This window comes from Dama dama, chromosome 24 (genome assembly GCF_033118175.1).
Source record: "Dama dama isolate Ldn47 chromosome 24, ASM3311817v1, whole genome shotgun sequence".
Lineage (NCBI taxonomy): Eukaryota > Metazoa > Chordata > Mammalia > Artiodactyla > Cervidae > Dama > Dama dama.
Window position 1 is genome coordinate 17,231,936 of NC_083704.1, and position 26,607 is coordinate 17,258,542.

At 40.1% G+C, this 26,607-nt stretch overlaps 1 protein-coding gene across 2 annotated transcripts in view; it reads left to right on the plus strand.

Moving 5' to 3' along the window:
- Positions 1–995: 995 nt before the first annotated feature.
- OXSR1 (oxidative stress responsive kinase 1) overlaps positions 996–26,607 on the plus strand; it is a 91,810-nt gene continuing 66,198 nt past the window's right edge. Inside the window, exons 1-3 of one of the 2 annotated variants that reach the window (XM_061127802.1) lie at positions 996–1,361; positions 18,662–18,774; positions 25,553–25,661. In XM_061127802.1, coding sequence (XP_060983785.1) covers positions 1,292–1,361; positions 18,662–18,774; positions 25,553–25,661 — 292 coding nt within the window. In that variant the 5' untranslated portion in view covers positions 996–1,291. Of the gene's footprint in view, positions 1,362–18,661; positions 18,775–25,552; positions 25,662–26,607 lie in introns of those variants that run through there. The other variant, XM_061127803.1, reaches the window with a different exon arrangement.

Sequence of the window (26,607 nt, forward strand, 5' to 3'; positions counted from 1 at the left end):
TCTTATTGACTTCCCCAAAGGAACTAAGTGGACAACCTGAGAAAAACTGAAGTTCAATGACGTCACACAAAAGCCAAGGTCTTTGACATGACCTCGAATCTGCTGAGCCAAATAGCACTAGCTTAATGGCCCCAGTTGCCTCAGGGAAAAAACGGCAACCTTCCAAGGCCCCAAGACAGGTGATCATTTGAGCTCCAAAGCTGAGAACGGAGAGAACACCTTCCCTATCCAGTAAAGTTACAGGGAAGGCCGAGCCGGGCGCTGTAGAAATAACTTCCGCCTAGAAAAAAGTGTCGTCACGAGGCGAGCTTCCGGTTCCACTCTGTCCCGTGGACCGAGACCTTTTATTCCAGTTGGCAGTCGTCCACACCGCAAGGCTACCCCACCCAGCTGCTCCCTCGGGTTTCTCCACACCCTGCGGAGCCGTTCGCACGTCTCGGGGGTGTGACAGTTACGTGGCGACGTCACTCGGGAGAACGGTGCAAAGCGAGTAGCGTACCCGTGATCTTGCGGGACTGGAGCCTTGTCGCGGAACAGCGCGCCGAGCGCGTGGAGGCGGGACTAATTTATGACTGACGTCCACATCCACTTACTGCCGTTCTGATTCCTTCTCAAATAAGCCAATGAATGCGACGACGGAGACGGCAACGTGCCCTCGCCGCCAGAACTGGCTCCGCCCCCTCCACTAGGTTGCCCTTTGGTCGCCATGTTTAGTGTGGCTACTACCTCTGCTACTTTCGGCTCTTTTCTGGCTTTCCGATGCCCTTGCTGAACTCCTTTCAAAGTATTTCTTCCCTTCCACTATCAAATTCGTCTTCCTTGGGCTTCCTTCTTGCTCGCTGCTTATCCAGCCACACTTGAAATGGCAGCTGGAGGCGGGGCCGAGGTGGGGGGCATGCCCGACGCGGTGACGTCAGCGCGCTGCGTGTCGGCAGGTGGAGGGAGAAGGGAAAGTTTGGCCAGTGCGTGGGGCTGAGGTGGAGGGCGGGACAGAGGGGCTGGGCCCAGGCGAAGCTCTTGTCGCTGCTGCCGTGGAGGCCGAAGCCGGGACCTGGGCCGGGGAGGGGAGTGCCGGCCGGCAGAGGAGCAAAGAGGCGAGGTTCGCGGGTGCTTCGAGCCCCCCACCGCTCTGCCGCGCGGCCACCCAGCGCCAGGCGCCGTCCGACCCGTGGCTGTTCGCGAGGCGGTTGGTGGGGGCGCGGCGGCAAGCGGTTGGGGGTGGGGAGAGGCGCGGCGAGGAGAAGAGAGAGGTCAGTGAGTTTGCGGGAAGACCGAGTGTCGTGCCGCCGTCATGACCGAGGACTCCAGTGCCCTGCCCTGGTCCATCAACAGGGACGATTATGAGCTGCAGGAGGTGATAGGTGAGAGCTGGCGCCGCGGAAGGGGGAGGCGCCGCGCTGGGCGGCGGGTGACACGCCGGAACGTGGGGTCCCGCGGGAGCTCGGGGAGCGCAGGACTCCCAGATATTCGTGGGCGCTCGAGTGGCCCGGGGGTTGGTAGGGCGCGTGGGTGAGGCTCGGGGTTTGTGCAGCTTCTGCAAGGCGTGGAGGGGATTTTGAGAGGCGCGCCGATGCGGCGAGGTGGGGTGGGGTCTGAGAGGCTCCTCAGAGATTTGTGTGGCGACAGATGTTTGAACCTGAGCCACAGATGTGTCTGAGAGAAAAAAGAAAAGTGACGATGTGGGACAGGCCTTTACAAGGCGTTGCGAGGAATGGGGTGTTGCAGTTGGGGGCTCGGTCATCTATTTATGGAGTGATAGGTTAAGGTGCTTCTGTTCAGTTCTGCATCCGCGTGAGAACCCCCCGGGAAGTGCCAGGCATTGCTCGGGTGGAACTTGGGAGCCTCTCCAGATGAAGCTGCAGGTACGGCACTGAGCGACGTAGACCAACTTACGACTGCTTGGAATTGACTTGCCAGCCAGGGAGGTAGACATTAAATAAGTAGGCAAATAAAAAGAATTACAGGTTTTGGCAGGTGCTAGCCAGGAAACAAGCAAGATGTTCTGAGAGAGAGTAACGTGGAGACCTAGTTGGGGCCATTTCAAGGAAGATGCTTTTTCTGAGGTGTCGACATGGAAGTTGAGCGCTGAAGGATGAGAAAGAGTCTTGAGGGCAAAGGGAAGATTGTTCCTTACTGAGAGATGAGGAAATGCAAAGGCCCCAGAGAAGGGGGAAAGCTTGATGTGTTTTAGGACCCGAAAGAAGACTGGTAAGCTTAGAAAGGTAAGAGAGGAGCCAGATTTTAGGGACCTTCTCAGCCTAGGAAATTTTAAGTGTTATTGGAGGGTTTCAAGCAGAGACATGATAAGATCCTATGGGTCTGGCTGTTGTGTGTGGAATGGATTTGAAGGGGGTCTGGGAATACCAGCTGGCAGAGATCAAAGCTTGCACAAACATGAATTGTAATTCTCAGAGAGGCACAGTGATTGGGGGAGGGTGGGGACTGGGGATAAGGGGAGTATTTGTTGGACAACAATAATCTAGTGATCTTAGAAATCAAAAGGGAGTGGGTCAGCAGACCCCTGTGTATTGGAGGAAGAAGATTGTCTGCTTTGCTAGATCAGCATCCTGTCCTAAATTAGTTTTATAACAAAGAGTGGCTGAAAACTCCTTAGCTGTCTTGGGGGTTGGGGGGAGTGACTGTTTATTGCATTGTGTCAGTGTTTAGAGAAACTTTCTCACATTTCTTTTTTTTTTTTCCCCCACTTGCTTCTTGTATCAAAACAAATCTGGGGTAAGATTTATGTGAAGACATCCAGTCTTTTTCCTTAAGTTACTTCATGGATCTGGTCCTTACTACATGCTGCATCTTTGATCTGTACTGGTTCATTCTAAAGATTGCTTCTGAGTACCTCCATCAGAATTTCATATTGAAAAAAGGGATTAAGTGGGAGACTCCAAAATGATGTCTAAAAAAGCAAGGAAAAGGGGTCTCTTACCATTTTAGAAGAGGAATTTTGCTTTACCTTTCTGGTAAGGTGTACATCTTTCTAGGGTGGAGAGTAGCATTGTGGTTGTTAATGCTTTTGGTGTTAAGGTGGCACAAGGCTCTAGAGCTTTAGAAACTTGTTGATTTGCTATTCTCAGACCAATAGGGTGTCTGTGAGTGAGCAAAAGGGAGGCTCAGCCCTCTGGGATAGGGTTAGTCATCTTCTCACTCCAGAAGTTAGGAACTCTCATGTGACTGGACCACCTTAGTTTTAAAAACAACTTTACTCTGAGATATAATTTCACCCATTTTTTTTTTTTTTAGTATAAAATTAACCCATTTTAAAGTGTAAAATTAAATGATTTTAGTAAATTTATTGTGGTGCACCAATCAGTATAATCCAGTTTTAGAATGTTTTCATCACCCCTCATCATGAGGTGAGATCCCTCATGCCTGTTTACAATTAATCCTTGTTCCTACCTCCAGTTTCAGGCATTCGCAAACCTTTCCAACTCCATAGATTTGCCTTTTCTGGACATGTCATGTAAATGGGATTGTATAATATATAGTGTTTTGTGTTTTGCTTCATTCACATAGAATAAAATCTTTTCATTTTTAAAAACAATTTGTATACCATAAAATCCACCTGTTTTAACTGTACAGTACTATAGTTTTTGGGGTGTTTTTTTTTTTTTTTAGTAAATTTACAGAGTTGTTCAGTCATCACCACAATCCAATTTTAGAACATTTCCATCATTCCAAAAAGATGTCTCATGTCCATTTGCAGTCACTCCCTATTCCCACCCCCTGCCGAAGGCAACCACAAATCTACTTTCTGTCTCTATAGATTTGTCTTTCCTGGACATTTTCCATAAATATGATCATATAACATGTGATCTTTTGTGTTTGGTTTCTTTTACTTGGAGTAATGTTTTTTGAGGTTCATCCATATTGCTGCCTGTATTAGTACATTATTCCTTTTTATTGGATACCACTTGATGGTCACTGCATTGCTCCCGCCTTTTGCCTATTTTGAATAATATTGCTGTGAGCATTTTGTATCAAATCTTCAGGTGAGCATGTTACATTTTTATTGAGTGGAATTGCTGGGTCACATGGTAGATTTATTATATGTTTAACTTTTTAAGGAACAAATTTTTTCAAAGTGACTGTGCCATTTTACATTCTCTTCGGCCATGAATGAGGGTTCCTGTTTCTCTGCATCTTTGCCAGCATTTGTTGTCTGTCTTTTTGATTAAAGCCATCCTAGTGGATGGGAAGTATATCTGATTGTGATTTTTGTTTTGCATTTCCTTAATGACTAATGATGGAGAGCATCTTTTCATGTGCTTATTTATTAGCTTTTCATATCTCTTCTTTGGTGAAATGTGTATTCCAATCTTTTTCCGGCTTGGGTTGTCCACTGGGTTGTTATCTTCTCACTAAATTATAGAGGCGAGTGTGAGTGTTAGGTGTCTATTCATTCTGAATATGAGTCCTTCACCTGATACGCGATTTCAAATATTTACTCTGTCTTTTCATTTCTTTGGCAAGGTGGGACAGCAGGGAGTCAGGACTTGCTGGATCTTAGTTCTCTGACCAGAGATCGAAAGTGGCCCATGGCAGTGAAAGAGCCAAGTGCTAACCATTGGACCACCAGGGAATTCCCTTATTACAGCATTCCCTACCCCCCCTCAATTTTATCATTTTCTTAATGGTGTCTGCTAAAGCATGAAAGTTTTGAATTTTGGTAGAGATTATTGATTTTTGCTCTTATTGATTGTACTTTGGGTCTTGTATCTAAGAAATCTTAACTAGCCCAACATCACAAACATTTTTTTCCTATGTTTTCTTTTAAGTATTATAGTTTTAGCCCTTAAATTTAGTCCCCTGATGTATTTTGAGTTGAGTTTTTTGTAAGGCGTGAGGTAAGGTTTTACAGATGAAGACACGTGCATGCATGCTCACTCAGTTGTGTGACCCCAGGGACTGTAGCCCCCCAGGCTCCTCTGTCCATGTGGTTCTCCAGGCAAGAATACTGGAGTGGATTGCCATTTCCTTCTCCAGGGGATCTTCCCAACCCACAGATCAAACCCAGGTCTCCCACATTGCAGGCAGATTTGTTACAGTGTGAGCCACAATGGAAGACTTAGAGATATTATAAGTGCAGGAGATACAGGAATTGAACGTGCATCTCCTGCATTGGCAGGCAGAGTCTTTAACCATTGAGCCACCTGGGAATCCCAAAGACACAGACATAGAAAGGTAAAATGACTTGTCCAAAGTCAGAACTAGTTATGGGCACAGTTAGTACTGGTGTCCAACTATTGCCTAATCCAGGATTCTTGTCCTTGCATCTGCATTTTGATTGATTTTTGGAAGTAACTGAAAGATGGTGGTCATCATCCCACCTTAAAGGAAATATCCTTACAATGGGGGGAAAAAAAAACTGGAGCAGATTTTTTGTAGATAACCCTTTTAGTTAGATTTATTCTCTTTTGCGTATCCTGTTTTGTCATTTTTAAGATGTTTTCTTTCTTGTTAATAAGTTCCTAGAAGTTCCTAACGTACTTCCACTACTCCACTCTTCATACACTGTGTCTCACTTCATCTTCTCAAAAGGGAGGAAAAAAAGTTTTTCCTTGAACTACAGCTTAGCACAAGCAGCAGGGGCCAATAAAACACTGTACAGTTATTCTAACTTTGCTTCCATGCTGAAATGTTTGAAATACAGTATTTTGTAATAAGCTCTAAGTAGTTTTCAAAATGGATTTTTGTAATTTCTCCAGATTATACTCTCTTTTTTTCAGGAAACAAATGATCAAAGTCTGGAAAAAAAAGGCTTGAGGGAATCTTTTGAATATCTGTTTTCAAAGATTCTATTTTAAGGAAATAATATAATGGTATCTCCTTTTTTATCAAAATGTATATTTATTTGAACTATAATTTTTTTTTACATGTGCTTCTTAGAACTGTATTTGTGGGGTTAGTGTCTCATGTTGTTTTGTTCTCTCATTTTCTAGCAGAATCCTATAGAGAAAAGAAAATTCCCTTCCTAGAACATAATAAAAAAGTATAGGTTGGGAATTCAAAGGACTTCCTTTTAAAAAATTCTATTATCTTAAGCATGTTTTGGCAAGGGTTTGAAGTTCTTTAAGTATGATTACTTGTAAAAGATGTAGTATTAATCTCACAATAATCATTCATCTTTTCAGTGTTTTTGCACTCCTTCCTAGTCTCTACTGTTGTGTTAGAATTTCTGACCAGGCGTTCTGCTGTACTTGATGCAACTGTAAGAGTATGGACTTCGGGGTTGGACTGACCTGGGATTCAAATCCTGGCTTTACCTCTTGCTACCCATCTGATCTTGGGCAATTTATTAGTTTTAGTTTCAGGTTTTTGTCTGTAAAATGGGGATAATGGTACATATGTCACTGGGACTGTTGTATGGAATTACAAGTGTAATTGTTTATAGGAAGCTTTTAGCTCGTATTTAATACTCCATTCTGATGATTGTTATCCGTTTGTTTTTTTCTCCTTCCATTTCCTACCTTTTGGTACTGCCATAAAATGTGAAATACTACATGATTTGAAGTCTTCTAACGCTTGTAATCTTGTAGTATTTTGAATCTGTTGTAATGTTTTTTGGAACATCACTGAATCTTTTTTTTCTTACTTCCAGATCTCATTCAGGTTCAGATGGCTTTGGGGATTTGTTCTGGACATGGTAGTACACTGTGTAAGGCCCTATATTGCCCACAGTACAATGTATTGGCAAAGTGGGAAATCAGTCTGACAAAGGCTTTGCCATGTTGCTTTTGTTATCATGCATTTTGAAAAACCTCAATAAATATTTAGTGTTTACCTCAGCCTAGGTTTAGAAAATTGTTCTTTAAGATCTGTTTTTAGTAAGGTGTGATTCACCAACCTTTGATACTTTGGTGAAGGCATCCCACTAAATTTATTCTCTACTATCTCCCCGCCTTTTAAATTTTCATCAGTTGTTCACTAGCTACACCTTTGATGTCTAAAGTATCAGTTACCAAGTACAGATTGCAGGATCCCACCTGTAGCTCCTCTATTAATGTGAAAGACATAATGTTCCGTTGATAGAGTGATGTTTAATGGTTAGTGTATTTTCTCCCCTGATTGGAAGACTTTGCTACGGTAACATTTTCAGGAAGCCACATTGGGCCAACCACCTCAAAGGGTTGTATCAAATAGGGATTGCACTTGACTCTCTGTAATGGAAAACAAATAATAGTGGCTTGGTAAAATACTCTTTTGACTCCTTTGTATGATAGGAAAACTGAGGTGGCAGCCTGGGTGCTAAGCCTTCACTTAGCCTGTGACTCGCATTCTCAGAGTTGCAAGATAGTTGTTCCACCCCTAGCCTTGTGCCTGTGTTCCAGACCAGAAGAATATGGCGAAAGGACAGAGTCACATGACAACTCAGGTGGTTCCCTTTCAAAGGGCTTTCTTTCCTGGAAGCCTTACTCAGTGACTTACATTTCCATTTTATTGGGCAGAACTGTGTCATTTGGCCATTTGCAAATGAAATGACGCTTTTTATCCAGCACATTATTACTTCAGACAAAATAGGTCAAGGATCTGTTTTTAAAGAAGGGAAAATTATATGTTGGATAGGCAACTAAAAATGTTGGCCTTGTGTTTTTTGTTTTGGGTTTTTTAAATTAAAATAGTTAAATAAGACATTGCAAGTAAGTAATTTAACCTGACATAATAATCAGTTAATAAATGTTAGCTTTAATCTGAAGAGACAGTTGCCCACCAGTCAAGAGCATGGTGTTGAAACATCATGTAGTTCCGGTTTCTAGGCCTTTCTGTGCCCCTCAGTAATTAATGACCTGTCTTACCTTTGTTTGCCTTGCTTTGTAAGATCAATAATACCTAACTCATGGAATTATTGTGAGAATTAGATGAAAAAAAAATTCAAGTAAACAGTGCTCAGCGTAGCATTTGGCACACAAAGTAAGAGCTCAATAAATGTTAACCAATGCTTATGACGGTAATAATGAGGTAACGCCCATGAAATCTTTGTATGGAGAACAAGCATGATTTTTATGATATTTTTGTGTTTGTTCTACCTCAAGTGAGCAGATTTTTTTTTCTTGAAAATGTATGCTACTATTCAATTGACTAATCCATTCACCAAATATTTACTTCCTCTTGTGTGTTAGACACTATTTTGGATGCTAGAGATAACAGCAGCAAAGCAGACAGAAATCCCTTCTTTTATGGACTTTATAATCTGGTGATGATGAAGAACAAATAAAAGTAGGGGAAGGGATGGGAACCCCTGGGGAGAGAGATGAGTTTTAAGTAGGTCAAGGAACGCCTTCCTGAGAAGATGACATTTGTGGAAAGACTTGAAGGAGGTGGAGAAGTGAGTGTTGTGGTTATCTGCAGGAAGTTAGTTCCAAGCAGAGGGAACAGCAGGAGCTAAGGTCTTGGAGAAGGAACATGCTTATGTGACTAAGGAGTAAGGAGACAGGGGTGGCTGGAGCGGAGGGAAACAAGGTTGAAGGGATCGGGAAAGTAAAGTGGTAGGGATGGATGGTCCTGGCTATCAGATGGTATGAAGCCTAGCAAGTCCTGGCTTTTGCTTCACATAAAGTTTTAAAAGGATTACCTAGGCTGCTAGGTGGAAAATAGTGTTGTGAGGGTATGGGGGTAGAAGGGGAGGTTATCCCAGGGAGAGAGGTAGTAATGGAGATGATGAGAAGTGGTCAGATGCTGGTATAATGCATTTTGAAGTTAGAGATATGCCTTTGGGTTAGATGTGAGAAGTATCCAAGATTTTTTGGCAGGAGCATCCGGAAAGATGGGGTTACTATCCATTGAGATAGAAATCACCAGAGTAAACAAGAGAGATGATTCATTGTAAAACCATCAGGCTGCTTGAATAATTACTCAGAGCATATGGCAAAGCGACTTTATTTTCATCTTTGTATGGAGAACAGCATGATTTTTATGATAATGACTGCCCTTATAGGTGTTTCTGTAAAGGAGTTTTAATTTTCACTATGTCTCTGACAAGAAGGCTGATTGAGAAAAAGGTTTACAAAATTGTTTATTCTTGTGCTTTCCATGGTTCAGGTGAAAACGCCTTAGTCATCTTTCTGAATGACCAGCCTGGACTAACTCTTTAGTGGCTGTGTAAACCCTTATTAAAAAATATTTAAAATCTTTATAATACCTATCTGTTATAGTGATGGTTGGTCAGAATTTTGGGGGAAAAATATCTGCAGTTGATTTGGTTCATTTGACTTATTTTTTCCTCACAGGTAGGAATAAATCCATATTTTTGCTTACTCTTTATTTCAGGATCTAGTTAAGTGGAGAGAGACTGGAAGTAAATTTTTTTAGTTCCCCTCATGCCTTTGGGCAGCTCCTTTTCTGTCTCAAGGGATAACATCACCCAGTTTGAAGGATTTCAGAAGAAAGCTCAGTCATGATTTTGCACTTTGATCCATTCTGGTATGTAATATACACTAATACAGCAGTTAAAGAACCAGAGGACAGAAGAGTGGAAGAGAGGGGACCTGGGGGTTGGTGTATGGAGAATGGACAATATATAAAAATAGTGAACTTCTGAATTAAGATGCTTTATTGGAAATGGTCTTACATTGTTTTACAATTATTTTCCACCATATTATTCTTCATATTAGGCCAGTGCTTATTTGAGGGCATTAGAACAGTAACTTTCACACTTTGGCTAAACCATTCCTAACAGATACCATTTACATATTTGCTTGTGTATTTACACTGAGATAAAAGTTTTACAAGATGATATTTGCATTTTAATTTTATTGAAGTATAGTTGATAGATAATATTTCCTTTTACTATGTGCAATATGGACTTCCCTGGTAGCTCTGCTGATAAAGAATCCGCCTGCAATGCAGGGGATCCCTGTTCAGTTCCTGGGTTGGGAAGATCCCGTGGAGAACAGATATGCTATGCACTCCAGTATTCTTGGGCTTCCCTGGTGGCTCAGATGGTAAAGAATCCGCCTGCGCTGTGGGAGACCTGGGTTTGATCCTAGTTTGGGAAGATTCCCTGGAGGAGGGCATGGCAACCCACTCCAGTATTCTTGCCTGGAGAATCCCCATTGACAGAGGAGCCAGGCAGGCTAACAGTCCATGGGGTCGCCAAGAGTCAGATACAACCAGGCGACTAAGCACGGACATGTGCAATGTGTCCTGATGGTTTCTAATTTGATTCTGTTTAAGAAAAAATGATGGTTGATATCCAGTAAGTAGACTTAAGGATTGAAAAATTCCTCATGAAGGAACCTGCTCTAAAGAAGAGAAAGAGAAAATATGTATCGCACAGTACTTACATTAAGAAAATGCAAATTTGAGTAGAATGTATCATATAAAATGCAACATGCGTTCAATATTTTTCTTCCGTATACCCTCTTTTGTCAACATTTTGGTGAAATTACCTTTTTATTTGGAAAGAAGATGAGAGAATAGAGAGGAAGGAGGAAAGTTTTAATGATTTACACATTTTTTTTTTTACTGTTTACAGTTCATCTCTGTCCAAGGCTGTATGTGCAGGAGAACTGGTGATTAAAACATGGGAAAAAACTACAATTTAAATGGTATGGGTGAAGATGGGGAGTTGGTGAGGATAATTTATCCTCACATATTTTGATAAAGATTCACATACTTTAGAAGCATAATAAACCTTCCCTATGCCAAATTCTTGGGTGGACACAGCTATGTTTTTTGACAGTTAAACATCTAAGATAATAGGTAAATAAATGAACAATAATGACATTCATTGAACATTGCTTCACTTGATGCTTGCTAAGTCATCTTAGTTGTGTCTGACTCTTTGCAACCCCATGGACTGGAGCCCACCAGGCTCCTCTGTCCATGGGATTCTCTAGGCAAGAATACTGGAGGGGGTTGCCTTGGCCTTCTCCAGGGGATCTTCCCCTCCCAGGCGTCGAACCTGCATCTCTTACATTTCCTGAATCTGCAGGCAGGCGGGTTCTTTACCACTAGTATTTCCAAGCATATAGAGATCCCAGAGTTACTGTGCTAATGGTAGTGGAGCTAAAGTTTGAATCTAAGTATGTTTTCCATGGAGCTTCCTGAAGTTAGGTGAGTTTTGAATTGTGCTTTCTTTAAAAGGAGGGCGAGGTGTGGGTTAATATGTAGGGAACAAGGTGGATGGCTTGCCCAGAGGCATGGAGATGGGGATAAACTAAATTGCATCTGGGATATGGAAAGTAAATTAAAGTGTTGCACTGTCAGGAAGTACAGTATCAAGTAGTGGCTGTGGTTTAGTATCTGAGGAGTGATATTGTGCAAATGGAGTGTGAAGATTATTAAGATTAACAGATGGATTGAAGCTTAGGCAGGGTTTTTTTTTAGCTGTCTGTGGAACTTACTCATAGCTAACTCTATGTGTACTGTACTCATTTGTGTGCATGTGTGTATGGTTCTGTGCACTTCTATTACAGATGTATGGTTGGGCTTCCCTGGTGGCTCAGCTGGTGAAGAATCTGCCCGCAATGTGGGAGACCAGGGTTCGATCCCTGGGTTGGAAAGATCCCCTGGAGAAGGGAACGCTACCCACTCCAGTTTTCTGGCCTGGAGAATCCCATGGACTGTAGTCCATGGGGTCGCACTGGATACTGTTAAGGGAAAAGGGTGTGTGTATAGGATGCTACCTTACTGGGCTTCCCTGGTGGCTCAGAGGTTAAAGTGTCTGCCTGCAATGCGGGAGACCTGGGTTCGATCCCTGGGTTGGGAAGATCCCCTGGAGGAGGAAATGGCAACCCACTCCAGTATTCTTGCATGGAGAATCCCATGGACGGAGGAGCCTAGTGAGCTACAGTCCACGGGGTCACAAAGAGTTGGAGACGACTGAGCGACTTCACTTTCATTTTTTCATGGTTGTGTAACTGCCACTAAATTCAAGATACAGAACTGTATTCCACCACACAGTCTCTCAGGCTACCCCTTTATAGTCATCCTAACCTGTCTACCCAGGCTTCCCAGGTGGCGCTAGTGGCAAAGAACCTGCATACCAATGCAGGAGACATGAGAGACCTGGGTTCGATCCCTGGGTTGGAAGATCCCCTGGAAGAGGTAATGGCAACCCACTCCATTGTTCTTGCCTGGAGAATCCTTATGGACAGAGGAGCCTGGCAGGTTACAGTCCATAGGGTCGCAAAGGGTCAGACACAATGGAAACAGGCATGCACACACAACCTGTCTACCCACATCCCTTATCCCTGACAACCACTAATCTATTCTTCATTGCTGATATTTTTGTTATTTCAAGAGTGTCATGTAAATTGAGTCATAAAATATGTAACTTTGAGATTGGCTTTTTTCTCTCAGTATAATGCCCTTGAGGTCATCCAAGTAATTGTGCATATCAACAGTTTGTTCATTTTTATTACTGAGTGGTATTCCTCTGTGTGGATGTACCGTATGTTTAACCGTTATCCTATTAAAGGATATTTGGGTAGTTTCCAGTTTTTAGCTATTATGAGTAAAGCTGCTGTGAATATTTATATGTAAGTTTCTGTGTGAACATGTTTTAATTTCTCTCAGATAAATACCAGGCATATAAATGCCAAGTTGTACAAATTCATTTCTTTTTCCTTTTTTTTTTTTTTTTTAAGTTTTAAAAGAAATGATCCAACTATTTTCCAGAGTGGCTATACCACATTTTATATTTCCACCTACAATGTATAATAATGTTGTTTTACCACGTCATCATCAGCATTTGGTGTTATCACTTTAAAAAAATTTTTTTTAGGGCCTCCCTGGTAAAGAATTCACCTGCCAATGCAGGAAATACCTGATTCCTGATCAGGTTCGATCGCTGATCTAGGGAGATCCCACATGCTGCAGAGCAACTAAGCTGATATGCCACAACTGCTGAACCTGTGATCTAGAGCTTGGGAGCCGTAACTACTAAGCCCATGTGCCACAGCTGCTGAAGCCCAAATGCCCTAGAGCCCATGCTCCACAACAAGAGAAGCCACTGTAGTGAGAAGTCTGTGCACCAGTGTGCGCAGAATAGTAAAGAAAATGTAAAGTTGAGGTGGTGAAGAACCTGTGTGCCAATGCAGGAGACGTGAGAGACCTGGGTTTGATCCCTGGGTCGGGAAGATCCCCTGGAAGGGGATCTTTACTTGCCGCAACTAGAGAAAAGCCTGAGCAGCAATGAAGATCCAGCACAGCCAAAGATAAATTAATTAAAAATTTTAAGAAATTTTACTTTAGCCATTCTGTTAGGTTATCCTATCTCTGTTGAACTGCTGTTGTACCTTTGTCAAAAATCACTGTGTTACATTTGTGTGAGTCTGTTTCTGGGTTCTCTCTTCTGATGTGTATGCATCTGTGCATCTGTCCCTCTTATACCGTACTGTCTTGATTACTGTAACTGTATAATATGTCTTTAAATTGGGTTGTATGAATCCTTCGACTTCATTCATCTTCTTTACTATTCTGTTGATTATTTGAGGGCCTTCCTTTTTCATATACATTTTAAAATGAAAAAAAAAAAAACAAACCTTGGAATAAGTTTGTGTGTACAAAATACCTTGTGAGGATTTTAATAGGAATTTCATTAAACCTGTTTGAAGTCAATTAGGAGAGTACTGACATCTTTACTACGTTGATTTTTCTAATTCACAAACATGGTATCTCTCCAAATATTTAGGTCTTGTTTGTTTTCTTTGATATTTTATGATTTTCGGCATACAGATCTTGTTCTTGTTTCATTTTGGGGGAACTTGTAAATGATACTGTGTTTTAAGACTTTGGTTTCTACTTTGTTGTTAGTATCTAGAAATGCAGTTGATTTTTGTGGGTTGATCTTTTATCTTGCAGCCTTGCCAAGCTCTCTTATTAGTTCTAGAAGCTTTTCTTATGTGAACAGTCATGACCTCTACAGACAGGATCAGATTTTTTTTTTTTTCTCATCTGAAAGTGAAAGTGTTAGTCACTCAGTTGTATCCAACTCTTTGTGACCTCATGGACTGGGACTCTCCAGACTCCTCTGTCCATGGAATTCTCCAGGCAAGAATACTAGAGTGGGTTGCCATTTCCTTCTCCAGGTGATCTTCCTGACCCAGGGATTGAACTTGGGTCTCCTGCATTGCAGGCAGATTCTTTTCCATTTGAGCCATCAGGGAAACCCAATCTAATCTGGATGCCTTTTATTTCTTTTTCATGCTTTATTGTGTTGTCCAGGACTTCCAGTGATATATTAAAAAAGAGTAATAAGAATGAACATCCTTGCCTTTTTCTCAATCTTAAAGGGAAGCCAGTCTTTCATCAGTATGATGTTAGCTGTAACTTTTTTCTGTAGATGTTCTTTATGAGGTTGAAGAAGTTACCTATTCCTTGTTTACTGAGAGGTTTTTTTTTTTTAAAATCATGAATGCTCTTGGATTTTTAAAAATCTTTTTTGCATCAATTGATGTGATCTTATGACTTTTCTTCTTCAGCCTGTTGATGTAGTGTATTACACTGTTTGCTTTTTGTTTGTTTTTAATATTACACCAAAGTAGCATACCTGGAATACATACTACTCTGTTGCTGGTTTCAATTAGCTGATATTTTGTTAAGGATTTTGCAGCTAAATTCACGAGAGGTATTTGTCTGTAGGTTTTTTTTTATTTCTTGTGACGTCTTTGTATAGTTTTGGTGTTTATAATACTGGTTTCGTTAAATGAGCTGGAAAATATTCCTGCTTCTATTTTTTTCTAAGTTGTTGAATTATGAGTTAAAGTTGTTAGTTGTATTCCCTTTTTAAAAGAGATCAAGATATGTCACATAACATAAAACTAACCATTTTACTTCCAATGACCATTATATCTATTACTGTGGGCAAGAATCCCTTAAAAGAAATGGAGTAGCTCTTATAGTCAGCAAGAGTCGGAAATGCAGTACTTGGGTGCAATCTCAAAAATGACAGAATGATCTTTGTTCATTTCCAAGGCAAACCATTCAATATCACAGTAATCCAAGTCTATCCCCCAACCACTAATGCTGAAGAAGGTGAAGTTGAACGGTTCTGTGAAGACCTACAAGACCTTCTAGAACTAACACCAAAAAAAGATGTCCTTTTCATCATAGGGGGCGGGAATGCAAAAGTAGGAAGTCAAGAGATACTTGAAGTAACAGGCAAGTTTGGCCTTGGAATACAAAATAAAGCAGGGTAAAGGCTAACAGAGTTTTTGCCAAGAAAACTCACTGGTCATTGCAAACACCTTCTTCCAACAACACAAGAGATGACTCTACACATGGACATCACCAGATGGTCAGTACTGAAATTACTACTGCACAATTGCACTCATCTCACACGCTAGCAAAGTAATGCTCAAAATTCTCCAAGCAAGGTTTTAACAGTACGTGAACCGTGAACTTCCAGATGTTCAGGCTGGATTTAGAAAAGGCAGGGGACCAATTAAGATAAATAACTTAATTAAAAAAAAAATAGAAAAGTCAGGGGAATCAGAGATCAAATTGCCATCATCTATTGGATCACTGAAAAAACAAGAGAGTTCCAGGCAAACATCTACATCTGCTTTATTGACTGCACCAAAGCTTTTGACTGTGTGGATCACAACAAACTCTGGAAAAATTCTTCAAGAGATGGGAATCCCAGACCACCTGACCTGCCTCCTGAGAAATCTGTATGCAGGTCAAGAAGCAACAACTAGAACCGGACATGGAACAACAGACTGGTTACAAATTGGGAAAGGAGTACGTCAAGGCTGTTTTTTGTCACCTGGCTTATTTAACTTATATGCAGAGTATATCATGTGAAATGCCGGGCTGGATGAAGCCCAAGGTGGAATTAAGATTGCCAGGAGAAATATCAATATCCTCAGATATGCAGATGACACCACTCTTATGGGAAAAAGTGAAGAAGAACTAAAGAGCCTCTTGATGAAAGTGAAAGAGGAGAGTGAAAAAGTTGGCTTAAAACTCAGCATTCAAAAAAACGAAGGTCATTGCATCAGGTCAGTGGAAACAGTGACAGACTTTATTTTCTTGGGCTCCAAAATCACTGCAGATGGTGACTGCAGCCATGAAATTAAAAGACACTTTCCTTGGAAGAAAAGCTATGACCAACCTAGACAGCATATTAAAAAGCAGAGACATTACTTTGCCAACAAAAGTCCATCTAGTCAAAGCTATGGTTTTTCCAGTAGTCATGTATGGTTGTGAGAGTTGGACTGTAAAGACAGCTGAATGCCGAGGAATTGATGCTTTTGAACTGTGGCGTTGGAGAAGACTCTTGAGAGTCCCTTGGACTGCAAGGAGATCCAACCAGTCCATCCTAAAGGAGATCTGTCCTGAATATTCATTGGAAGCACTGATGCTGTAGCTGAAACTCCAATAGTTTGGCCACCTGATGCGAAGAACTGACTCACTGGAAAAGACCCTGATGTTGGGAAAGATTGAAGGCAGGAGGAGAGGGGATGACAGAGGATAAGATGGTTGGATGGCATCACTGACTCGATGGACATGAGTTTGCGCAAGCTCCAGGAGTTGGTGATGGACAGGGAAGCCTGGCGTGCTGCAGTCCATGGGGTCACAAAGAGTAGGAAATGACTGAGCGACTGAACTGACTGAACCATTTCTATGTATAAAATTTAGTGGTTTTTTTTTCCTTTTTTTTTTAAAGTATATTTGCAGTGTTTTGCATTCATCTTCATTGTCTTATTTCAGATCATTTTCCTCACCCCAGAAAGAAATTGTACCCATTAAGCAGTAACCTCCCCTTCTCTTCTTCTCCTAGCCTTTGGTAACCACTAATCTGTTTTCTGTGTTTATGGATTTGCCTGCTCTGGACATTTCATAGATATAGAGGCATAGAATATATGGTTTTTTGTGATGGCTTTATATCACATAGTGTGTTTTCAGTGTTCATTCATGTTGTTGCATGTATCAGTACTTGCTCCTTGGCTTATGGTCCCATTACACTGACTTTTGCTTTCATTGCTTCACCTTCTCTGACTTGACACTCCTGTGCCTCTTCTATAAAGACCCTTGTGATTACATTGGGCTCACCTAGATAGATAGATGATCTGGGATAATCTTTCCACCCTTATTTTAGTTTAATAACATTTGCGAAGTCTTTACCATTTATGTTAGCATTTATGAGTCTCAAGGATTAGAATGTGGTTATTTTTGGAGAGGGGGTTGGTTAATTATTCTACCTACCACAGGGATTTTAGAGGTTTTACTGTTATCCTATTTCTCCCTGAGGCTCTGTTCTTTTTTTTGTTTTTTTCAGTCTCTCTGTTTTAAATTGAGTAAAACTATTGACTTTATCCTGAAGTTCACTAAATTTATCCTATGTTATCTTTATTTTTCTGTTGAGCTTTCTCCAGCGAGGTTTTTTTTTTTTCTTAAATTTTGGAAATTATATGTTTCAGTTGTGTAATTTCCAGTTGGTACTTAAAAAAAAAAAACTTCTCTTTGTTGACATTTTTATATTTTTAAAATTTGTTTTCAGATAATTCTTAACTGTTTATTGAAGCATTTTTGTGATGGCTGCTTAAAATTCTTGTCAGAAATTCCAACTGGTGATTCATTTTGGTGTTTGCATCAGTGTGATTATCTTCTCATTCAAGTATGTTTTTCCTGGCTCTTGTTGTGACAATGTGATTTTCTTTTTTTTAAATTATATTCTGGACGTTTAGGATATTAATGTTAGGAGACTTCTGATCCTATTTAAAATTTCTATTTTAGTAGGCAGTTACTCTGCTTGGGCTTAGTGTGTAAGTCCTGGCCTACTTTTGTGAGCTCTGTAATTCCTGTGATAATTGAGTTTTCAGAGTTCTGGCAGTGTTGTTCTCCTCTGCGTTATTCTTCTGGCCCCGCAGGGACTCCTGTTTAATCTCTACAGGTGTTACCTGGACTGACCGATGGGTGTCTGTTCAGTTCCCCCAACTCCCCATCCCCCACCCCGGGTGTGGGGGCAGGGAACTAGTTGTCCCTTTGGTGCATCTGGTCTACTGTTCTCTGGATGTGGGGTGCAGACGCTGCTGATGTTGATGCTGTGGCCTGGCTGGGTTGTCCCGATGGGGATTGAGAAATCTATCTTCTAGATAGATCACTACTGAGCTTCCCCTTTCACAGTACTTTGTCCAGAAAGGATGTTTCGCATTTGTTTGTTTATTTGTCTTTCTATCCTGGTTGGTGGTTCCAGGAGGCAGGCTCTTCTGGTGTCCACTTGTGGATAGGTAGGAGGTAAAAGAAAAACCCAGGGAGCTCACAGTGATGCTTTTCCGCACATCCTGAGGGTCCTTAGCTATTCTGTCTACTTCTTTCTACCTCTCTGATTGTCTGTTTCAGATTATCTTTATGATTGTCTGTTGAATTATTTCTATGATATTTAGTTGTATTTAGAAGAGAAGAGCAGGGAAATGTGAGCCTATACTATAGTATTCTAGAACTTCTAGAAGTCTAACAATTTTTATTTCGGTGTATGTGTGCTGGTATTTATTGATAGTTCTATGAATGGTCAAGGCTTTTGCTTTTACTGACACCTTACTTTTCAGAGTGTTTCTCTGCATCTGTTGTTGAGTGTTGTCTGAACAAGTTAAGAATTATTCTTTTATTTAAATTGTGTGCCCTTAAATTGTGTAGGAGTCAGAAATGTCTTGTTTTAATCACTGCGTCTTTTTATTTACTCGTTTTATTTATTTATCTTTAGGGAGTGGAGCAACGGCTGTGGTCCAAGCAGCGTATTGTGCCCCTAAAAAGGAGAAGGTGGCAATCAAACGGATAAATCTTGAAAAATGTCAGACTAGCATGGATGAACTCCTGGTATGCACTTCTCATATTTCTTGTATACTCATGTTAGAGTGGGAAATAACTTGAAGTTTTTTATTTTTTTAAAAATAAACTTGTGATTTCTTCATTAATAAGTATTGCTTATTGTAAAATTTATAAAATCCCAGTAACTAGAAAGGAAGAAAATCAGTTACAGTTCTCTCATTCTGAGATTGACACTAAATATGCTGTAAGTGCACATTTAGTCATCTTTGTATTTTTATGATGATAATGTCATATACTTGTTCTTGTCTTTAAAAAATTTATCATAGAATTCCATGTCTATAAATACGAATATAGTTTTCAATATGTATGTAGTGTTCTGTTGAATATTTCATCTAACCTGTTCTCTGGTATTGAATGATTTTTGTGTTCTCTTTATCGTTATAAACAATGCTTGCTTACTTCTTTCTCTCTTTAAAATAGTATCATGCAATCGTGATTTCTGGGTCAAATGGAGCATCCTTTAAAAGGCTTTGATCTTCTAGGAACGTGGGACCAATCTGCATTCTGACCATTGATGCAGATTGAGAGCATCATTGGCAGCACTGGCTCCTCCAAGAGTCAGGGAGAAGAAAGGGGGCCCCGAGAATCTGCAGCTGTATGAGGTTTCTGCGGTGTTAAGAACCATCAACACAGGGATTGTTGGGCAGTTCTTTTATACTCCATGACACCTAGAGTAGTTTTAAGTGTGTAGTAAGTATTCAGCAAGCGAAATAGGATAGTTTTTCCACATCATTTGATTTTTCAAATCCTCAACTTCTTTGGCTTAAAATGGAAGTATATCTATCTGCTTCTGCTTTGTATACCTCATGAGGTTTTTCTTGAAGATTAAATGATACAGTACTGGAAAACCATAAACTACCCCTCAAATGTGAATTAATATTGTTAAATTGTTAAATAATTTCTCTAAGATCATGCACAGTTATAGTAGAAAGGGCAGAAACTAGGACTGGGATGATTTGTCAGTCCAGAATTTTTTTCCATTGTCCCAGATTGGGTTTAATTTGTAGTATAACTGTGATAAAGAGATAATATAATTATATATTAAATTTTCAGGAGATGGGGCAGATGTATTCTTCAGGAATTGGTAATGCATATGCAGAAGCTGAAGAATTGGGTTGCTAGAGTGATCTTGAGTTGTTTGGTGAGAGAACACATACTTGGAAGGAGATGCTGATTGAAACATTATGTGGTGAACTTAGGTTTACAGCTGCCAGCAAGGACCTTAGAGCACCACTTGGACATGTGAACTGCAGGGATCATAAAAGATGCCTAAATTGTAAACTAATTGTTATTAAAGAAAAACAGTATTTTTAATCCATGTATTAACACTGGAATTTGAAAAGTCCAATATGAATTCCTATCATTTGCCAGTTACTTTTCCGTCGTGTCTGACTCTTAGTGACCCCATGGACTGCAGCCTACCAGGCTCCTCCGTCCATGGGATTTTCCAGGCAAGAGGACTGGAGTGGGGTGCCATTGCCTTCTCCTCATAATCCATAAGGATGGTATAAAGAGGAATGAAAGTCTTTTTATTTACTACTTTATGACTAAAGCACTAAGGCTCAAAGTTTAAATAACTTGACCAAGTTCATGTAACAGTAATAGCAAACACCTTTTCAGTACTAGGCATTAAAGTGAACCTTAACCTCAGAAACATCTCCGAGATAGGTAGTAGCTCCACTCCGTAGATGAGGGAATTAAATCATGATAAGCAACAGAGTCTGGACTGAAAAATCAGGTTTTTATGACTCAAGTCTACTATTTTTTTTAACTTATAAAATACTAATAAAATGATTAAATCTTAGTTCAAAAGTGTAAAGAGCATCTCTTCTCAAATATTTGACATTCTTGAAAGTAATATTTGTGTTATTACACTAGGGCCTTACTTTTAGAGGAATGCAAATTTGATATAGCTTAGTAAAAGGAAAGAAATTTGGTTAGACCTTTATAAAATTTGCCCACATATTCCAGAACTCTTTACATTGCATATATAGTATTTGCAAATCAACAAATAATAAAGATGGGGGAAAGTGATTTAAAGTAACTTTAAAATAATTGGTGCATATGCAGGTAGGATTCCACTCAACCCTGAACAAGCATCAAAAATATAAAGAATGCCTGATTTGTGGTATTTGTGGTAGTGTTAGGACTTGAGATCTAAGTGCCAATGGTTCTGTATCTAAAAGGTACAAAGGCCTTCAATTTGTCTTTTAAAAAAATTATCAGCTCAGCATACTCAACTTTTGATGTTGTCGTTGTAAGATTTTTTTTCAAAACTGTCTTCATTATAATGCAGAAAGGGTACTCTGGGTTCTCCAGAGAATACTGATGTAAACCAATTACAGGTGTGTATTGTGTGTGACAGTTACTAGTGAGGGAGGCGGTATATTGCTCCTTTCTCTTGTCAAAATGTTTTCTTGTCTAACAACCTTTGCAAAAAGTGTGATCACAAAATCAGCTGTCAGATAGTACTACATCTATTTTCTCCAGAGATTTTACTCACAGGCCCTAGGAAAGGCATAGAATGCAGGTGATTGAGATTTTTCTCTCCTCGATAAATGCTTGGACTAGTTTCATTGGACAGACATCTGAGGGGACCATTAAGAGGCTTAAAATGTCTTTTCTTCTATCATAAAGTTCACCATCTGGTTGAAGAGTTAAGGTTCTTGTCTGCTGTAGAAGGCAGAATGTGACAACGCCTCGGAAAAGTTTGAGTGCTCTGTTGAAGTGCAAGGTAGATGCGAACTCCCTGTTATGAAGGTGGAGGCCTCTGTGGAGATGTTTGTGTCCTGGGCCACCTGGGCTGGGAAGACTTGGAAGAGGCACAGAGGGAGACCCTGCTGGGCAGGGGTTTAAAATCAGCAAAGGATAGCATATTATCTAATAACATTACGAATGTGTTGATAAAATATATATATTAATGTAACTGAGGCATTTTCATAAAACAGTTCTTAATTATATTAGGTGGAATGCACTATGATTTTTTATCCTGTTTTTGTCTATTTTTTAATGTGATCTGCTAAGTTTGTTTCATGACCCATATGAGTTGGATCTCATAGGCTGAGGAACACTGGACTGCACAAAGAGATATTGAGACTCTAAATTCAGGGAATAACAATGTAAAGAAAGACACAAATTCTGTCAAAATTTTATAGATGGAAAAGTTGTTAGTTCTAGGATGAGCACTTCTTGATGGCAGAGACTGTTCACTCTGAATGAATGAATTAATTAATTAACATTACTTGGGGAGTGACTCAGTAATGTAAAATTAACATTACTTGGGAAGTGACTCAGTAATGTGAAGTGAAGGAAAATCAACTATGTTGGAGTAATTAGAAAACCAGGGGGATTGCAAGACTATTTACAGTAGTTAGAACATGGATGCAAGCTAGTGTTCATCAACAGATGAATGGATAAAGAAGCTGTGGTACATATATACAATGGAATATTACTCAGCCATGAAAAGGAATGCATTTGAGTCAGTTCTAATGAGGTGGACGAACCTAGAGCCTGTTATACAGTGTGAAGTAAGTCAGAGAAAGATAAATACCATGTATTAACACATATATATGGAATCTAGAAAGATGGCACTGAAGAATTTATTTGCAGGGCAGCAGTGGAGAAACAGACCTAGAGAACAGACTTAAAGACGTGGTGGGGGGTTGGGGAGATGGAGAGGGTGAGATGTATGGAGAGAGTAACATGAAAACTTACAATGCTGTAGGTAAAATAGATAGCCAATGGGAATTTGCTGGGTGACTCGGGGAACTCAGATGGGCTCTGTGACAATCTAGAGGGGTGGGATGGGGAGGGAGGTTCAAGAGGGAGGGGACGTACATATACCTATGACTGATTCTTGTTGATATCTGACAGAAAGCAACAAAATTCTGTAAAGTAATTACCTTCAATTAAGAAATAAATAAATTTTAAAAAATGAAAAAAGAAAGCCAGAGGGCAAAGAGTAGAAATCAAGATGAATGAGTTTTAAAAAGGAGTGAACAATGGTCAGTAAAACATGGCTTTCGAAAGTCTGAGGTGGAGCACTAAAAATTCCAGACAAAGATCTGGTACTCCAGACATATAGGACTGTCAGGAAGGCATTTTCATGACTAGGAGTAGAAGCACTTATGAGTGTTGAGGAAGCTGCTTTGAAATCTGAGTCAGAATGAGGCACGTGGGATCTTCGTTGCAGCATGCAGGCTTAATTACCCTGTGGCATGTGGCATCTTAGTTCCCTGACCAGGGATCGAACTCATGTCCCCTGCATTGGAAGGCAAGTTCTTAACCATTGGACCACCAGGGAAGGCCTACCACAATTTCTTTTATCTATTCATCTGTCAGTGGACATCTATGTTGCTTCTGTGTCCCGGCTACTATAAATAGTGCTACAGTAAACATTGGGGTATGTGTTGAATCCTAAATTCTTGAACACAGTTACATTTACCTGGGTCTTATATGGTCCCAGGTAATTAAACAATGAAAACCCATAAAAACATATTTATCTTTCCTATTTTAATGTTGACCTTTCCTATGGCTCAGTGGTGAAGAATCCTCCTGCAGTGCAGAAGAGGTGGGTTCCATCCCTGAGTTGTTCAGATCCCCTGGAGTAGGAAATGGCAGCCCACTCAAGTATTCTTCCCTGGGAAATTCATGGACAGAAGAGCCTGGTGGGCTTTGGTCCATGGGGTCACAAAGAATTGGACACAACTGAACGCTTAAGCACACAACAGGTTTATAATGTCAGTGTAGTAAAACTTTTTATAGGAATCTTTCCCCGATTGTCACTCCTAATTTTGGATAATTCACCTCTTCAGTGAAATCATATAGTATTTAGTACTTCTTCTATCAGAGCTTATTCATATGTATTGTAAATTAGTATTTGTCTAACTTCTTCACCAGACCGTAAGTTTCATGAAGGTTCATCTTTATACTAGTACTGCACCTGGCATAAGGTAGGCACTTGGTAAATTTCTGTTGAAAACATGACCTGTGTTTAGACAGGTTTACTCCTGTGTCTAAAATCTGTCTTGCATATTTCATCCTTTTCTTCTTTTCTGTAATTTTATGTGCTTTGTACCTTGTACTTGTATCCCACATCTTGTAAAACACAAACATAGTTCCCGCCCACTCTGTGAAGACTTCTTGCCTTAACTGTTCTTTCATCTGGAATTCTGGTAACATTTACCTTATTTGGCATGTATATGCTGTCCTGTACATTCCCTCTTATGTGTACATACCTTATCTATTCAAGTCCTATATAACTGTGCCAGTAGGCAGGTGTTTATTACTTTAGTTCCTCTTCCTTATCCTTTGTATTTACTTAGCTTTTAGTACAGAAGATTGTGCTAGTAACTTAGTGGGTAGCAAAAATGCACGCAACGAAGTCCTTGCCATAAAAGAACTTACATTCGAGTAGGAAAGATGAGAAGAGAAGGAATACCTTTCGTTGAACACTTCTTATGAATCAGGGATTTGGAGCAACTTTTACACAGTTGATCTTACTGAACAAATACCAAGGGTATAGGGCAAGTACATCAATAAGTAAAAAGCTGTATAAAGCGCTGTAGGATTTCATTCATTCAGCAAATACTTACTGAGGGTAGACTGTGTGCCAAGCACAATGATACGTGCTAGTAATACAGAGTCTGATCTCTCATTGAGCTTACAGTTTTGTGAGGGATGCAGAAAAATAAACAGGCAACTACAGTATGGTATGATAATTTCCACCATGTGTAGGAATCCACTTTTAAGTACTTGCTTGGGTGAAGTTCTCAGTTTCACAGGGGAGGACAGGCAAATAAGCATCCAATTTTCTATCCATACATATGTGATATAATGTAAGATGTGCATGGAGCTTAGAAGCCAAGAGAAGGGACATGTCACAGAAGCTGGGAAGCTGGGTGGAAGTGGTATTTTGGCTGAGATTGGCAGGGTGATTTGGTCTTTTTAGCTGGATGAAAATGAGGGAAGTGTACTTTAGGCAGAGGGAACATTAGGGTTAAATGTGCCTAATTAGAAGCAGCATGGCTCACTTGAAGTTATATTATGGCTGGATCTTGAAGTTATTAAGGCTGAATCATGATTAGAAGCAACATGGCTCTCTTGAAGTTATTATCGTAGGGCTGGGGTGTGTTGAGGGTAGTTTCAGTGAAGGCAGTGGGAATGATGAAAGATAAGCACACAGGAAAGATAAGCACCACAGGACTTCTATAAGGCATCTTATCACACCAAATCCAGTTTAAATTCATTAACTGAGAATAGTGTAAGCTTAGACTTTAGGCTCAGGTTTCTACTTTTGATTTAGTTTATGGCCTCTTTAAAGTGAGAACTGTTAATCATTTCACAAAAATGAGATGAAGCTATTTTGGGGAAAATAGTGCCAAACAAAAAAGCCACTCTCTGTTTATTAGTTTTTTTTTATTCTCTGTGACTGTAAAACCTGATTTCCCAAGATTTCTTCAGGGACACCTTGAAGTAAAAAATGTGTCCCAGTGGAGGCCTCTGTGGTATTGTGCCAAGGTGTGATAAATAGTACATTTCTGGTTTCAGAGATTACTGGTTTAATGAGTGAAAGGAGTAGGAATCAGAATGGACTGAGGGAAACAAAGTGGTTTTTTGGTTTAACCATTCTTGAAGAGATCAGAACCACGAAAATCCTAAAAAGGTTGTGACATAGTCTTTGGAATTCCCAAATCTGGATTCAGTAAATTCTAGTGTTGTTTTAGGCTTGCATATAATGAATTACCATGTTTTCTCTTCCTTGTAGAAAGAAATTCAAGCCATGAGTCAGTGCCATCATCCTAATATTGTGTCTTACTACACATCTTTTGTGGTAAAAGATGAGCTGTGGCTAGTCATGAAGCTGTTAAGTGGAGGTGAGTAGAGTACAATGAAATGCCAACTTTCATGGTTTGGAAAGTAAATACAAATGTTTTCTTTGGTTTGGCTTTCATGGACATGCATTTGAGGAGATACTGGAGTTACAGTATCTAACAATACTAGTGTACAAGGTAAGACAGGTTTTACATGTTGCATTTGGTTGTCATGCTTCTTCAATTTCTCTTAATCTAGGATGGTTCCCTCCTACTTCCTTTCTTCCATTTCACAAACTTATGAAAGGTCTGGTTTGAAGGGTCTATCTTGTAGGATGTTCCACATTCTGGATTTATCTGGTTATTTCTTCCTGGTGATGTTTAACTTGATTTATATTCCTCTGTTTCCTACAAATTAAAAATTAGACCTAAAGGGTTATTTGGACAGAGTATTTTGTAGGTGGTGCTGTGTACTTCATATTGCATCACGTCAAGAAGTAGTATTTGCTGTCCGGTTGTATCTTTAATAGTGATGTTGATTTTGATTGGTGAAGATTATGACAGCCAGGTCTCTCCACGGGAGAGCTGGCTTTATTTCCCTTGCGGCTTGCAAGTAGTCTTTGGGATGATGCTTTGGCACTGTGAGTATCCAGTTCCCCAAGTCTTTGATCTCATGATTTCTAATATCCATTAACAGTCCTTGTTTGAATCAGTTATTTTGTCAGAGGTTGCAGAATGATAATTTTTTCTTTTTTTTAATTAACATTTATAAAGTGGCATTCTTTGCTGGAAAGGAACTTTCCCATATTAAATGGGACTTTTTGATTATTCTATACTGTAGTTCCTACTTAAGAAAGTGAAGTCGCTCAGTTGTGTCATGTCTGACTCTTTGCGACCCCATGGACTGTAGTCTACTAGGGTCCTCTGTCCATGGGATTTTCCAGGCAAGAATACTGGAGTGGGTTGCCATTTCCTTCTTCAGGGGATCTTCCCAACCCAGGGATCGAAC